Source organism: Onthophagus taurus, chromosome 6, assembly GCF_036711975.1.
Source record: "Onthophagus taurus isolate NC chromosome 6, IU_Otau_3.0, whole genome shotgun sequence".
NCBI classification, from domain to species: Eukaryota; Metazoa; Arthropoda; class Insecta; order Coleoptera; family Scarabaeidae; genus Onthophagus; species Onthophagus taurus.
This window is the reverse complement of record NC_091971.1, coordinates 5,210,545-5,227,757: the sequence shown is the minus strand read 5'-3', so window position 1 is coordinate 5,227,757 and position 17,213 is coordinate 5,210,545. Positions and strand designations below refer to the sequence as shown.

General features: G+C 31.0%; 2 protein-coding genes across 11 annotated transcripts in view; one reads left to right on the top strand and one right to left on the bottom strand.

The window, feature by feature from the left end:
• Positions 1-31: 31 nt before the first annotated feature.
• On the top strand, positions 32-15,015 carry LOC111421493 (5'-3' exoribonuclease pacman). 3 transcript variants are annotated; one of them, XM_071197038.1, is made up of 18 exons: positions 32-304; positions 359-799; positions 858-1,463; positions 1,521-1,634; positions 5,906-6,057; positions 6,111-6,303; positions 6,352-6,816; positions 6,874-7,040; positions 7,114-7,242; positions 7,295-7,719; positions 7,777-8,074; positions 8,127-8,319; positions 12,861-13,421; positions 13,472-13,549; positions 13,820-13,924; positions 13,983-14,366; positions 14,441-14,686; positions 14,741-15,015. In XM_071197038.1, exons 1-18 carry the CDS (start codon positions 230-232, stop codon positions 14,825-14,827), a joined length of 4,719 nt encoding a protein of 1,572 aa, XP_071053139.1. In that variant the 5' UTR covers positions 32-229; the 3' UTR covers positions 14,828-15,015. The 3 variants fall into 3 exon arrangements, with proteins under 3 accessions (XP_071053139.1, XP_071053140.1, XP_071053138.1); XM_071197037.1 differs by having other exon boundaries at positions 33-304; positions 13,983-14,384; XM_071197039.1 differs by lacking the exon at positions 13,820-13,924 and having other exon boundaries at positions 13,983-14,384.
• Positions 15,016-15,311: 296 nt separating this feature from the next.
• Positions 15,312-17,213, bottom strand: part of LOC111420646 (four and a half LIM domains protein limpet) — a 65,315-nt gene continuing 63,413 nt past the window's right edge. For all 8 annotated transcript variants that reach the window (XM_071197049.1, XM_071197045.1, XM_071197046.1 and 5 more), the window contains one exon: positions 15,312-16,874. In XM_071197049.1, the coding sequence (XP_071053150.1) occupies positions 16,530-16,874 (345 nt within the window). In that variant the 3' untranslated portion in view covers positions 15,312-16,529. The remainder of the gene's footprint in view (positions 16,875-17,213) is intronic.

The following is a 17,213-nucleotide window of genomic DNA, read 5'->3' as shown; positions in this document are numbered from 1 at the left end:
TTATCATTTGAATATTTTTCTTTTTTAGGGATATTTTGTTGATTTGGTTTGATGCAAAAATAAACGTTCCTCATTTAGACGCAGCTTCAAGCTAAATATGGTGTAAATTTTCATAAAGCGCTATTTCAACAAGTTGCTCAATCGTTTTGTTGATAAATACCGTAAAACTGTTTGTGTATATCTTTTTAAATAATAACTTAAACTTGTGTTAGTTTATATTTCGGAAATCATGGGTGTCCCAAAATTCTTCAGATACATCACCGAAAGGTATCCTTGCCTAAGTGAAATCGTTAAGGAATACCAAGTAAGTACTCAATAAATTATGCCTTAATTGTACTAAATTAATTAAACATTTCAGATTCCCGCTTTTGATAACTTATATTTGGATATGAATGGAATCATTCATAATTGTTCGCATCCCGATGATGATGATCCTCACTTTCGTATTTCGGAAGAGAAAATTTTTCAAGATATCTTCCATTATATTGAGGTTTTGTTTAGAATGATTAAACCTCAAAAATTGTTTTTTATGGCAATCGACGGTGTTGCTCCAAGAGCAAAAATGAATCAACAAAGAGCAAGGAGATTTAGATCTGCTAAGGATGCTGAGAAAATGATTGAAAAGGCTGTTAAAAAGGGTGAAATTTTGCCTATGGATGATCGGTTTGATTCTAATTGTATCACCCCTGGGACTAGTTTTATGATTAAATTACAACAACAATTAAAGTATTTTGTTGTTGATAAAATTTCTAATGACAAATTGTGGCAAAAATGTAAAATTATATTATCAGGGCACGAAGTAAGTAAAATAATTTATCGAATTTATTATTAAAACAATAAATTTTTAATTTTTTTAGACTCCCGGTGAAGGAGAACATAAAATAATGGATTACATCCGATATATAAGGGCCCAACCGGGTTATGACCCAAACACAAGACATTGTTTATATGGTTTAGACGCAGATTTAATAATGTTAGGTTTATGTACACACGAACCACATTTTTCATTATTACGCGAAGAGGTAAAATTTGGCAGAAAAGCCAATCGAAAAAGATCAGCTCCAGAAGAAATTACATTTTACCTATTACACTTATCGTTAATGAGAGAATACCTTGGGTTGGAATTTAAAGATCTCGAAACATCGAACCAACTCGCTTTTAAATACGACATCGAAAAAATCATCGACGATTGGGTTCTGATGGGATTTTTAGTCGGAAATGATTTTATTCCTCATCTCCCTTATTTACATATTGGCGAAGGAGCTATCCCGGCGCTTTATAAAACGTATATGAAGGTTTTACCAACTTTTGATGGGTATTTAAACGAATCGGGAACGTTGAATTTACCACGATTTGAAAAATTTTTAGAAGCTTTAGCTGAAGTTGAGTTTGAGCATTTCTCAGACCAATGTGCTGATTTAAAATATTTCGAAGCTAAAACTGGTAGAAAATTTGGAACAAGAGTATTAATTAAATCAATTTTTTATGATTTTTTTTGTAATTTTTTTAATTAATTTTAGGGGAAATTGGAAGAATGGGAGGACGATGGGGATGTTGTGGAATTTGAGGCGTTAGAACCAACAAAACCTATTAATTCGGAATTAGCTGCGCTTATTAAAAATACGGATGATATGGTGGGTTTATATACAGGTGTTTCACATAACTGGTTCGTTAGAACTTTTATAGAGGTTCCACCATTCATACAGTTTTAAAATTTTGGTAGGATGGGTTGTTCATTCGAAACTTTCAATCTAAAGTATTTTCAAAATGGGTGCCACTTCCGGTCTACCGGAAGTAGACCATAACTTCGTTATTTTAAATGAAATGCTATATTTTTTATTACAGTTTTTAATTGTATGTTAAAAAATATGTTGACTTTCATAAAAGTAATTAGTACCTAGCGTTTTTCGTTTTCGAGTTATTTTGGTTTTAAGCTTTTTTTGGTAAATTTCAACATGCTCTTTAAAACCGCATATCCCAGCCAACGTTCATTCAAAAAAGCTCCAAATTGGCACGATTACTCTTCAGATGCTGTCAAATAGATTGCCATTTATTGTGTCAGAGTATCTTATACAGGCTGGTCAAAAATTGAATTACCGTTTCTGCATATTCAACCGCAAGAAAGTCGAAAATTTTAAATGGAATGCTCTATATTTTATTAGCCTACCCGAAATTGAATTTAATTCTCTACAATTTATCTATAAACATTCCTATACCTATTTATTGTAGTTTCTCTCATATTAGGAAATTTATCAAAACATGCGGAAAATGCAGGAAACCGTTTGTATTTTTATGTTATGACATTTTAACAGTTTTTTGTTTAATTCATTTCTATTATTATTTCTACTGTTAACTACGATTCATAATCTTTTAGTTGCCACAAATAACAAATAGAAGATGCAATAAAATACAATCAAATATTTATTTTGTTGTCTTCATTACTGGTGACCGAAATATGCGGTTTCTTTTGGTCTTGATATGTCCAGAATTAAGAAAATCTTCTCCATGATGTTCAATAACTTACACACGTCATCAAATATAACTAATGACAACAACAACATAAACATGGACCAAAAACTGTCAAAATTCCATAGCTTTCTAATAAAAAAAACCTGCATTTCGTGCATATTTTAATAAATTACCCAATATGAGGCAAGTTACAATAAATAGGTATAGGAATGTTTATAGATAATTTGTAGAGAATTGAATTCCATTTCTGATAGGCTAAAAAATATATATTCTTCATTGAATTTCGAGTAATTCAATTTTTGACCACCCTGTATAAGATACTCCAATACAACAAATGACAATCTATTTGACAGCATCTGAAGAGTAATCGTGCCAATATAGATCTTTTTTGAATGAACGTTGGCTGAGATGTGGGGTTTCAAAGAGCACGTTGAAATTTACCAAAAAAAGCTTAAAACCAAAATAATTCGAAAACGAAACACGCTAGGTACCAATTACTTTTATGAAAGTCAACATATTTTTTTACATACAATTAAAAACTGTAATAAAAGCTATTGCATTCAATTTAAAATAACGAAGTTAATGTCTACTTCCGGTAGACCGGAAGTGGAAGCCATCTTGAAAATATTTTAGATCAAAAGTTCTGAATAGACAACCCTTGCTACCAAAATTTCAAATCTCTACGAATAGTGGAACCTGAAAAAGTTCAAACGTAACCAGTTACATGAGACACCTGTATATATACAGGTGTTTCTAAATTGATGCCAAAGATTAACCTAACCCAACCCCTTCCCCACCGAGTTACAGCACTCTAAAGTTAGGGAAAAAGAATTGTTTTTATTTAATAAATCCACTATGGAGGAATTTAGAAGAATGAAATATAGCAGATAGCGGATAACTGTTGCTAATAAAATGACACTTTTTAACGATTTTTATAACCAGAAAATGTTATTACAAAGGGCTGAAAAAATCAACCCCTATAATACTTTTCATCAGAACTTTTTAATGCGTCTACGTTTTTCTCTTTAAAAACTTGATTTAAATAGAGGGATTCGATACGCAACTTTTTTCTATCTAGTCATTTTCTCCTAAAATTGTTAGTGTGATCACAAAAAAATAAAATAATACACAGGCGAAAAACATGAAGTTATGTCAAATTGATCTCAGCATTATTTTATTTTTTGTGATCAAACTAACAATTTGTTAGTTATAAAATGTCAAGAGATAAGAAAGTTGCAGATTTTTTTCCCTTAATTTTAAAGGGCTATAGCTTGCAGGAAAAGAGGTTTGGCACAAAAAGTTATATGAAAGAGACACCCCTTAATTTTCGCTGAAAAATCACCCTTGAAATCTTTCGCATCAATTTAGAACCATTCTGTATATATGACTGGCACATAAACGTATACAGGTCGCTGATATGTATGGAAATGGTCGATTATCTCCTAAAGTAAGATATCTAGTGAAAAATGTTAAGATGCAAAAGTTTTACTATTTTTTAAAACCTATTACAATAAATATCAATTACGTTTTCTTTAATGGAACACCTGTATATTATTCCGTATTTCGGTACATTTTGAAATTCTAAACAAAATTCATGAAGCACATCATAAATCATTTTCCAGATTTCGAGCTTTTAAAAAATTACGATTTTATCTTATTACGTAATTCATTTTTAAGTGCAAATTATTCAAACTATTTTTGTATTTTTGACATGTGTTATGTCACTGCGTTGCTATGGAAACGAGAAACTTTCAAAGGTAACTTGATGAACTATGTACATAATCGACTCAAACATAAGACTGATTTTCAAAGTTCAATATCTCGAAAACGGTTAAGTGTAGGTGTATGATGTGCTACATGAATTTTGTTTAGAATTTCAAGATGAACCGAAATATGGAATAATATACAGAGTGTTCCATTAAAGAAAATGTAACTTTGTTTCGTCATAACCCTGTATATTTAATTTATCTTTATTGTAATAGACCGTTTCCATACATATCAGCGATCCTGTATATTGAAATTGAGTATTATAGAGTTCATTTGCAATTGATTAAGCCAAATATGCCTTATACAAAGTTGAATAGTTTAGTAATTATTTCAATTTTTTGGTTTTTGTGCATTTTCATTATATACTCCTACAAATATTGGAGTTTAGAGTTTAATAATAGTTTCTTTGGCATCATGTTGACTTCTCTGGATAGACTACACTTTAATACGCATTTTAAGTTGAAGAATATTTTAAATATTTCGATTGTTTAAAAATACAGGAAAAAAATATTTCGTGACTTAATGTTTAAGACAAACTAATGTTTTATGAGTGTCTATTCAAAATATTTGGCGTACAAGTTATGTTAAAAACTTCTCTGTTAATATGATAAGATGATATAATAAGATAAGCATTGGTGAATATATAATTTTGACAACTTATCCAAAGTTAAAAAAATTCAAAATCTATTACGCCTATTATTTATTTTAGCGAATAGAAACTGGTTGACTGCAATTCATTAATAACTATCAATCATTGACTAAACAAATAATTTATAACAATTGGAGTGATTACAATTTTTACAGCTGGCAAAAGTTAGCCAAAAGGTAATTTAAGCAATTTTATGTACCACATCAATAAAAACAAGTAACCAAAGGTAATTAACTGCACCTCTAGTCCTAATACATGCACGAACTCTTTTCCTGATTTCCCATCTTATTATCTTACTTGTAATTAACGTTTTTTAAACATATAGCATACACTCTTTCTTTTATGTGGCCCCCACACATAAAAATCAAGGGGTGTCAAATCAGGACTCCTTGCAGGCCATGGAATTGGTCCTCCTCTTTCAATTCAACGATTAGGAAACATTTCATTTAATGAATTTCGAACATTTTAGGAATTGTGTGGAGGGCATTTATATTATATTTATATTTTATTATTTCCAATGAGCTCTATCCACCCGTTAAAGCTTTCGAAAGGATTTTCGTCAATCCAATAATGTAAATTATGAAGATTTGTTATACCTTTTCTATAAAACGTGGATTCATCTGTCCACAAAATTTTTTTCAAGAAATATCCATCTTCAAGAAAGGATCAAATTGAATCCTTCGCTCCAGATCGCCTTCTTCAAGTGCTTCTTCGAATGCATCCAAAACTTCCTCTTCTGTATTAAGACGACTAGGTCCTATACGTTCGGCTTTTTTTAAATTACCAGTCTCAACTAAACCCTGGAACTCTCGACGAGCTGCTACCGCGTTTCCATCACAGAAACCATCAATGTATCAAAACATACTCAAAAGTTCTTGTAAACGAAGACATTTTACGCAAAATTAAACTATTGAACTATATTGCAAATGATCTCTATAATAATGCATTTCAATAAATACGTTCCCAGTCACCCTGTATATATATATTTTTTAAATTTGATTTATATCGTTTTTATTTTAGTTTTCTGACCCAAATGACTTAAACTTAGATAATTTAGAGATTGACGAAAGAAGTGATTCTTCCGACCGAGATTTAGAAATGATCCAAATGGAATTTACTCAGCATAAAACCGATTACTACAGAAATAAATTAGAATACCCTAATGTTACAGCGTAATTTACAAATTTTAATTTAAAGTATCTCATGATTACTTGTATTTTTTTAGTGAAGTGTTGCAAGCTCAGGCTCATGGTTATGTGAGAGCCATCCAGTGGAACTTAAATTATTACTACAACGGTTGTTGTTCATGGAGTTGGTATTACCCACATCATTATGCTCCTTACATATCGGATATTAAAGGGTTTTCCGACTTAAAAATAGAGTTTGATTTGGGGAAACCTTTTAAACCTTACGAACAAGTATAATTTATTTATTGAATCATTAAAAAAATTTAATTCTTTTTATAGCTTTTAGCGGTATTACCACCTTTAAGCAAAAAGTTGTTACCAAGTGCATATCATAAATTGATGACGGACGAAAATTCAATGTTAAAAGATTTTTATCCGAACGATTTCATGACCGATTTGAACGGAAAGAAACACGATTGGGAAGCAGTCGTTTTAATACCGTTCATTAATGAAGTGTTATTATTAGAAGCAATGAAACCGTGCAATTTAGAATTAACACCCGAAGAAATTGAAGGAAATAAAGAAGGACCAATGTTGATTTATCAATTCAGCAAAACGGATCAAGGACCTTATCCAGCTCCTGAATACTTCCCAACGATTCCTAATAATTTTACGATTTGTACAAAACTTAGTATAGACGATATACGAGTCCCCAAAGACAAACTTATTAAAGGAGCATATCCGGGGGTTAAACAAGAGATTTATTTCCCTGGTTTTCCTACTACTAAACATTTAGAATACACGGTAAGCTTATAATTTTAAATTTTTCGATTAAATAATGAGATTTTGTTTCAAAAACAGCATCATGTTGCTAATATTAAAGTAAAAGTTCACGAACAATCCAGTCGAAATGAAAGTATGATTCTCACATTAAAAGTAAACTATGATGTTCCACCATTAGAGGAAGTTGCAAAAGATTTACTTGGAAAAACTGTTTATGTTGCTTGGCCACATTTAGTGGAAGCTTTGTGAGTAACTTTTTAAGATATTAATTTATAATAATTAGGTTTTAAACTAAAATTTTTAATCTTTACATTTTAGAGTTGTCTCAGTTTCAAATAAAAATTTCCGCTACCACCACACAAAAGAACCAGGTAACTTTAACATCGTTGAAAATAAAGGAAACGTCGCTAAAGATTGGCAATTAGAGAGTTCAACAATCTCAGATCGGTAAATATCAATTATAATTTTAAACAATTTCAATTTAATCGTTCTTTTAAAGGTATAAATCTCGTTTTGGAATTGAAGTAGGTCCAGTCTCCATCTTAGTCCATGTAAAAGTCATGATTGGACGTAAATATATGTTTACTCAAGCTGGACGAGTTACACTAGAAAAGCAATGGGCTCCTATAACTTCTCCTTATCCATTACAATCAATTGTTAAAGAAATTTTGGTTAATGACGATGTTCATTCGGCGTTTAGAGATATTGAAAGTCTTTTCCCTGTTGGATCTTTATGCTTCATGTTGAGTCATCCTTGTTATGGATCTTGTGGTACAGTGAAAGATAGCAAAGATTGCATTAAGAATGGACGATTAAAAATTTGCATGAAAAGCTATGATGAACCTAATTTGGATGATATACAAATATTAGAAACGCAAATGAGGACTAAGTATATGAATTCTCATGATGCTTCAACTCGAATTGGTAAATATATTTTTTTAATAATTTTTTAAAATTTATTTTTTTAATTTTTTTTTTTAGCAATTTCTAAGATTTTATTTTCGAGGATAACAGGAAGTATTTTAATATCTACAGTACCAAGATTCCAAACAACTGATGAATCAAGTAAAGTTAATGTTGGGCTTAACTTAAAATTTAGCAAAAGAAACGAAGAAATTCCTGGATATACAAGAAAAGATGGAAATTTCTGGTATTATTCGGAAAAAGCGGTGGAGCTTGTTAAGCAATTCAAAGAACTTTTCCCTGAAGTTTTTTCTTACGTTAATTTGCATAATGAAAATGTTTATTATTTGGAGGATATCTATCCGGAGGGGGATGGGTATAATTAATGCAATTATCTTGGCTGTTTTGGTTTGATTGATTTGTTGTAGAAAAGAAAAAGTCGCAGCAATTGTAAAGTGGATAAAGAGCCAAGAATATTATTCGTTTGAACGAAGATCTTGTGGAAGTTGTGTTTTGGAGCCTGAGGTTATAAAATGTTTAGAAAAAACTATTGATGAATATGTAAAGACAGCGAAACCAAAAATTACGAATATGCAAGTTAAACCGCATGTTTTATATAAAGTGAGTTTTATCTTCTTCTCCTGATTCTTATATTTGATGGCGTTGGATAAATCTTTTTCCTATTCCTCCATCTATTTCTTCCACTCCTTCCAGTTCTTAGCTAATTCCTTTATTAATAAAACGACAAAAACTTCTTCCTTGCTACTTCTTCCTATTAATACAGGCTGTTTCTAAATTGATGCGAAATATTTTAATGGGTTATTTTTCAGCAAAAGTTAAGGGTTATATAACATTTAGTTCTAAACCCCTTCTCCTCCAAAGTTATAGCCCTCTAAAGTTATGGAAAAAAATCAATTTTTTAAGTTTACAACTAACAAATTGTTAGTTTGATCACAAAAAATAAAATAATGCTGAGATCTACTTGATATAACTTCATTTCTTTGACTAATAATACCCAATCTCTGAATTAATTCGCTTGAGCCTGTGTATTAATTTAATTTTTTTGTGATCAAACTAACAATTTTAGGAAAAAATATCAAGAGACAAAAAGTTACGTATTGAATCCCTCTATTTAAATCAAACGTTTTTAAATAGTAAAATGTAGACGCATTAAAAAGTTCTGATGCAAAGTATTATAGGGATTAATTTTTTCAGCCCCTTGTAATAACATTTTTGGGTTATAAAAAGTGTCATTTTATTAGCAACAGTTATCTGCCAAATTTCATTCTTCTAAATTCCTCCATAGTGGATTTATTAAATAAAAACAATTTCTTTCCTTGTAACTTTAGAATGCTGTAACTCGGTGGGGAAGAGGAATTTTTGTTGAAAAATCACTCCTTGAAATCTATCGCATCAATTTAGAAACACTCTGTATATTTGGGACTAGTTTCGATCTAAATGCCCATCTTCAGCCAAATATATATGCGCAACATACAAAATATTATACAAAAACCCAATTAATATGATCATTGCTTACTTACTGTCAAAAAGGAACTCGTGGTAAAAATATCTTGGTTAAAAATTTCACTATAATAACAACATTTATGACTACCGACAAAGAACCAATTAAACAATTAAAACACAAACATTCAGCGTTGAGTACTTGTCGAAAATTGAGGTTATGTTACCAAGATATTTTTACCATTAGTCCATTTTTGACAGTAAGTAAGCAATGATCATAATAATTGGGTTTTTGTATAATGTTTTCTATGTTATGCATATAGATTTGGCTAAAGATGGGCATTTAACCCGAAACTAGTCCCGTATATACAGGGTGGTTCAGTTTTTAATCGGGAAACTTTACTAGGACGTAGTACTTGCCAAAATAACACAACTTTTTTATACAGGGTGTATCTGAATAACTGCAACAAACTTCAAGGGGTGCTTCTTTAGTGAATTTTAAGGGTACTTTAATATATGAACGCTATGGAATATTAACATTAAAAAATATGGGTTGTAAAGCTCATTCTTTAGTGGTCCTTTTTTGTCTCTTTAGTATTTTCCTTAAAGTTAATAGTTTCCGGGGAAAAAAATAAAATGTCGTGCCATGTACCGCTATGTGTCGCCATGTTTAGTTAAAATTATTCTAAATGTTGGCTTTGAGAACTTGTAAGTTTCATTTACAGTGAATCCTTATAATTGTTGATGATTATTAATAATTTTTGATTAATATTAAGCAAGAGTATCCATTTTTTAATATTGTTTAAAACAACGTAATTTGTTCAGACAAACATTCAGCTTAATTATGGTTTTTCTTATGAAAATGACAATTAAATTGGTGTTATTTAGTTAGTACTAGATCCTAGTAAGTGCACAACTTCAAAGACCAGCTATAAAGCAAAATTTTCTTTAAATAACAGTAGCGCTTTACTGTACAATGTAGCATATTTTATTTTTTTACGCTAAAACTATTATCGTTAAGGAAAAAACTGAAGAGACAAAAAAGTACCAAAAATGAATAAGCTCTACAACCCATATTTTTTTATGTTAATATTTCATGGCATTAAAAAGTTGTTATAAAAAAATCAAAGCGGTTGTGAATTTCATCCCCTTAGAGGGCGCTAGGGAAGTTTAAGATATGGTTGAAAATAAGGTATTAATATTTGTAATAATATTTTGTATGGATGTACTACTACATCCATACAAAATTTCAAATTCTACGGTTTTATTATATCCGAAATAAAAGATAAAATGTAAATTTTTGGCTCAACTTTGACAGCTCATAGTTCGAAAACAAAAGACTTGCGATCCTATGTTGATATAAAAAACTGGTGTTATTTTGGCAAGTACTACGTGTTAGTAAAGTTTCCTGATTAAAAGCTGAACCAACCTGTATTAATAAATAGCAAGAAAAAAGTTTTTGCTTTATTAATACTTAATTAACTTGCAACATGGATAAAATTTATTATTTTTTCCTCCCACTGCTTCCTAGGTCTTCTCTTCTTTTCCTTATCCTTATTATTTGCTTCAAATACCTTTTTTACTATTGTGTTATGTTCCATTCTAATTATCTGGGCGTACCAGTTTAGTGCTTTCTCTCTATTTTGCTGATTTCTTCTCTTGATATACTCCCAGTCTTATTTCCTCATAACTTATCCTATCCCACTTCATTTTTCCCACTATTTTCCGTAAAAATTTCATTTCCATGATTCACTGGCATATGTTAATATTGGCACTGCCACCGAGTTGAGTTGTACACTTTCAATTTTATCTTTTTATCTATCTCCTTCTTTATAAAAATTGTTTTGTTTAGAGTATGATATATGTTATTTGTTTTCTTTATTCTTTCATTTATATCTAAATCTATCCTTCCATCTTGTGATATTATACCGCCCAAGTACTCACGAGGATACTTCTTCTATCTTTTGTTCCTTAATAAATAATTCTTTCGGGTTACTTTTTATTTCCTTTTTACTTATTATCACGATTTTACATTTATTTACGTTCAATTCTAGGCTCATCTTTACAATTTCTTCTGTTCATATTTCAACCAACTTTATGATTCTCTGCTATCAGCACTCTATTTTTACAGGTTCCAAACTTTTATAATCCATTACTGTTTGATATTTATTTGTTCTTGTTTTTTTTATGACTCTGTCCATTAATATTATAATTAACAGGGGTTTAGGCTATCACCTTGTATTATTCCCTTGCTCATTTCAAAAGTTTTTGATGTTTCTCCCTTCATTTGTAGTATGCCCTTGACTTTCTTGTACTGGTTTTAAATTATTTTTGTTAGTTTTTGTGGTACCATTAGTTGTTCTAGACATTTCCATATAATACTACGGTTAACCATGTCAAAAATTACTTTTAGGTCCAAGAATATTAAATATAGTTCATTGCCCGTCTCTATTTTCCTTTCAATGATATCGTTCGTATGTTTGCTTGCTCTGTATGCTTCTTGTTCATCTTTCTAGTTTATTTTCCACTACTCTTCTTAACCCTTTTTCTATTATCTTTGTGTATAATTTGTCTTCCCATATATTATCTTCCCAATCTTTTGGGATTGTTTCCGACTCCCATGCGGTTTTATATATACTTAGAAGCCACTCCCTCCCTTTTATTCCCAAATATTTTATCATCTCGGGATCTATCTTGTCTTTGTGTAAGTTTGTCTGTTTTCATCTTCATCATTGCCTCTCCTAATTCTTTCATTGTAATCTTTTCAGTTGCTATGTCTGTAGTATCTTCCCTTATCTCATCTTCTCTTCCCTCTTATGTCCAGAATTTCCCTTATAGTTGTCTTTATCTCGTTGTTTTTATCTTTGATGGTTTTTAGCTACATCTCTGTTCGTTCTATAGTTTGCTCTAACCTCTTCTAAATTCGTTCTGATCTATTTCTTCCATCACTTTCTTCTTCTTGATTGTCTGTCGGATCTCTTCATTCGACCAGTGTGTTCTCTTTGTCTGATAATTATATTTTCTCATTCCACACACCACTTTTTTTCGCATTATCTCTTTAAAAATTCTCCACATTTCCTCCAGTGTTAAATTCTCTGCTTGTTCTAGTTTTTGAAATTCGTTGTTTGTTTTTTCTTGGTATTTTAGTCTTCCTTCCTCCTGCCTTACTCTGGGTAGGTTTTCATGTCTTTTCTTTCGATTTCTATATTATTAATACTTGCCATGACTAGTCTGTGGTTGGTTCCCATTTCTGCTTCTGCTTCAGTTTTTACCTCCTCGACTCTTGTTTGGAGATTCTGGCTGTATGTGATGTAATCAATAACACTCTTAGCATTCCTTTCTTCTGCCACAAACGTATATTTATCTTGTCTCCTCTGACTCCACATAGTGTGTCCAATCAATAAGTCGTTTATTTGACAAAATTCCAGCATTTTTTGCCCATTTCTATTCATCACTGCCTCTCCCTGATCCCCATAATCTCCTACACTACATACATACATACCTATTCACTCATTCCAATCTCCCATTATAATTACTTCCTCTCTTCTTTTTCACTTCACTAATTCCCATTATTTCTATCCCAAACCTTTCCATCTCCTACATTATTTCCCTTTCCTTTCGCTTTAAAAATTGTAATATTCCACTGAATATGTTGGGTTTTATGAAAATCGTAAAAAAAAATAAATTAAATAATTTTTTAGCCCGATTTATTTGTTGGTAACGTTCCCCCCGATCAAAACACCAAGTTTCAACTCTACGACCGTGTTGTAAACGTAAGAGAAAGTTACACGGTACCATTCGGACTTGAAGGAACGATAATAGCCGTACATGATATTGGAAGTGGAAATGATTTGGATAAAGTTTACGATGTATTATTTGATAAACCATTTGCGGGTGGTTTACAGTTAAATTGCTCCCCGAACCGCGGTTATCGCTTACCTCGTTCAGCTTTAATTAATAAATCGCATGGTAGAAGAATTTACGAACAAAAATGCGGCACCGTCCAACAAATTCCAAAACAACATCAACAGCAACCGATCCAAGACACGCAACAAAAGTATTTTTATCCCCAATATTATCCTCAAAGTAATCCGCTTCGACCTATATACAATATACCACCACCCGCCGTCCCATATGTATTTAAAAATCAGAATCGGGGAGCACCGTTTTATAACGTACAACCGAATTTTACGCAAAACGTTCCAGTCGGCGTTTCACAAAATGAGATGTTTACGCAGCAAAGAAGTTTTCATGGCGTACAGGTTATATATATATATTTTTGAGTGATTGATGTTTAATTGATTTATTTTAGATTTTAAGTAAATCAAAACCAAAACAAAATAATCCAGCATCATCGGAGAAAGGGCCTAAAGAAAATTCAACAGAAAAGGTAATTTTAGAGTAAATTAATGTTTGTTGAAGAAAAAAATCCCTCCTTGAATTCCCCAAAAACTACGTTAAATTCATTCATTATTTCCTGTCGCTCCTAGTGGAGCTTAAGACAGCAGCTTAAATCAGCTTGGCAGCAAGGCGTTTCATTTCTCTCCACGTTTTCCCGGTTAATATTGCATCTTCCCCAACTTTTTGGGCGTCCTCGTCTCCGTGTTCCTTGGGGGTTTTAGTTAAACTAAAAATTTAACTTTGTGAAATTCGTTTTTAGGTAAACGATAATCACACGGATCTTTTGAAACAGATGTTAAAAATTGACAATTCCCCCAAACAATGTGTCAATAATCAATCGATCAGTATCGACGACATTTTCCAAGTAATAAAGATTTAAGCCTCTAATCCAAAAACTGATTTGAATCTCTTAATATTTTTAGCAACACAAAAAAGTGGCGCAACCTCAACCGCATCAAAAAGCAACCCGTCCGCAACAATCTCAAGAAAGTAAACCACCACTTAAACAACCCCAAAACATCCCAGCAGTAGAAAAATTTAATACAGTCCAACTTTTAGAATACTTACAAATGCACGGTTTAGGAGTGCCTCATTATAATTATTTGGATTTACCCAACGCAAAAGTACAAGCGCAACTTATTCATCCGACAACGGGTAATTTGGTGGTTGGGACGCCTTCAAACGATAAACAATCTGCGTGTGAAAGTGTTGCCGGTGAAGTTTTAAAGTTGATTTCAGGACCTGGAAAACCATTACCCCCTCAAATTCCCCAACCACCGAAAACTTGGACGGCGCAAAATAAAAATGTAAATAAAAAACAAGGGGTAAAAAACTTAAATGATTTAATAAACATAATAAAAGAATCTTATTGATTTTTTAGCCTTCTTCAAAATCGTCGACTCCATCTAAAAAATCTCAATCATCCCAAGAATTAGGTGGAAAAAGGAATTCAGCTTCAGCTTTTGTACCTTTACAAGCTGTAAGAAAACACATTGCAAAAAATGTTACACCTCCCAAAGAAAACGTAGAAAATAAGGAGGGTTTGAAGAAGGGCGAGAAAAATAAACACGCCAAAGAAGAAAAAGTAGGAGTTACTGGAGTTGATATGCAAAATGTTCCTACAAAGGTAACAATAAATCATTTATTTTTTTGATTTAACCAATCAATTATTATTTTGTAGTCTGTTGAACCAGTTGTGTCGCAAAAACCCATGAGAAATCGTAAAATGAGACTGGCAGCTAATTTCGACATGAAACCCAGTATTTAAGTTTTTTTTTGTTAATATAACAAGTCTTTATCTATAAATTAAGTAATTATGTATATTTTAATTTTAGTCTTAAAGTAAGGCTATGTAAATTGGCCGAATTTAAATTTCTTTTTATGTTGATCTTTGTTAATAATTTGTACAAGATCTCAAATGAAGATGGACAAATATAAATATATTATTGTATTAAATTGTATTGTGTTAATTGTCCCAGTAGGTATTTTTAAAAAATACATTTTTATTTTATATACTTCCTGGTTTTGACCCTTTTGCTATTAACTTGCTTTTTGCTAAAATCCTTCTTGAGAGAGGTGAAGAATATGACAGTACTTTCTCGTCCAAGCGCTGCATAATGACTGTAAAAGAACTGGAAACACACTGAGTTGTGTTAACAGAGTTTCTCACTCTGGGATTGTTGGCAATAAAGCGTCAGATGAGTGAAACATAGGATTGGACTATATAGAGATTGATTAAAATAAAACAAAAATTAATTTTTGAAATTTTAGAGATTTATTGTAGAATATATGTAACAATGTCCCTATGTAAGCAAAGCCCTGTATCATATTGTGTATTTTAAAGAGAAGCAATAACAAGTAACATTCCAAGAAATTGAAAATAAGTTTTTCTATATATATTTATAAATATATATATAATAAACATTTACATAACAATAATGTCCTATTTTGGCAAAAAAAAAATTAATTCTTATTCGAAATAATAAAGATAATTACAATAAAAAGCGGTTTTGGCAAACCGCGGTGACTAAGTTACAGGAGACACTTAAATATTAAATTATTAAGCCAACTAATTACTACTGTGTAGCACCATATCTGCTCATTGTTTTTTTTTTAATAATAATCCTTTTACAATTAAATGCTTACGAAAGCTGTGTACAAAGGTATTTATTATGTATCTACAAATAAATAAAAAGGGGATTAACTCACGCTTATATAGGCAGTATACTCTCAACGTACCCAAACACTAACTAAGTATACCCAAAATAAAGAATAGGAAACGAAGAAGTTGTATTGAAAAAGTTTTGATATTAGATTTTGTTATTTAAGGCCACCGAATTCGAAGGATGATTTTATTATTTGATTTGTGTTATAAGGACGAAAGAGAAAATCGCGATCTATAAAAATATTATTTGTTTTTTAAGCATTACTAACTATTAATAAGGCAATTTTTATATCTGTACGTCGTTAATATAAAAAATAGAATCGTCAATAAATATTTCAAAAAAGTATTCATCTCAAAGTTCCAATTTGAATTAGACCTTAAAGACAAATTATAATGTTTATACTGAGTGGTTATAAAAAAAAAACTGTCGTAAAATAATTTTAATAACCATCCAGTATATTATATATTTTTTTAATAATTTTTTAACAAATACTTTTTTGTGTAGTGCAGGTAAAAAAAATATCTGCTTGTTTGAATGTCGTGTTTCGTGTGTAAATGTGTTTTGTGTATCGTGTATGTGTATTTAAAATGTTTTGTGTGTTCGTGTACATTTTTTATCACTAGATCTTTCATACTTTCTTTATTTCTCCATTTTTTTTTTCAACATTTTAATTAAATAAAAACTCTTTACATATAAAAAAATTTGCTCCTACCACAAAAAAAAATTAATTTTGATTCTCCTTATCACATCTTTCCTAATTAAAATTTCGACAAAATTAGGAGCAAACTTTTTGGTAAACTTTTTTTACATTAACTTCTGTTTAGCACATTCGGGGCAGATAATATCTTCCTGATCGGTGATAAAACCTCTTCCTACCAAACTGGTATGGCACATAGCACAGAAGAAACAATCGTTGTGCCAATGACGGTCCTCGAACGAAATGAATTTCGTTCCTCCGATACCCGTAATTGGTTTGCTGCATGCAAAACATCTTTTTGCAAACAACTCCCCGAAGCAATCGGCACAATAAGGCTTGTCATCGCGGCTGGTGAAACGAGCTCCCGCCAGGCTTGTTTGACAATGAGTGCAGGTAAAACATTCTCTATGCCATGGTTCATTTTTATACGTCACTCCTCCACTTGTTATGACCTAAAAATAAAAAAGAAAAATGTTTAAAAAAAAACAAATTTATGGAAATTTTATTTATTATCAAGTTTCCTTTTTTAACATTTAACGACGCCAATAAATTTTAATAGGATATTAAAGAAATAACAATTAATTTAACAACCTTTTTTTGGTTTTTTATTGATTGGGTTTTTTAAATGCTAATTATAAGTTTGTTTTTGGTAAGTTAATGATTAATAGCTCATTTTCAACCTACTCACAACCTTTTTAAAGAAATATTTTTGTTCTGCTCATAATTATAATTCTGGTTGAGTTGACTCATTATTATGACAAGATGGTCTCAACCTAACCTCAAAATCAATG

Bases quoted from the DNA above. Each gene is read 5' to 3' on its own strand.
- LOC111421493 (XM_071197037.1), top strand. From the start codon at position 230: ATGGGTGTCCCAAAATTCTTCAGATACATCACCGAAAGGTATCCTTGC. The intron at 7,720-7,776 runs GTAAATATATTT...TTTTTTTTTTAG, and splicing joins TGATGCTTCAACTCGAATTG to CAATTTCTAAGATTTTATTT. The intron at 14,385-14,440 runs GTAAAAAACTTA...TTGATTTTTTAG, and splicing joins ATGTAAATAAAAAACAAGGG to CCTTCTTCAAAATCGTCGAC.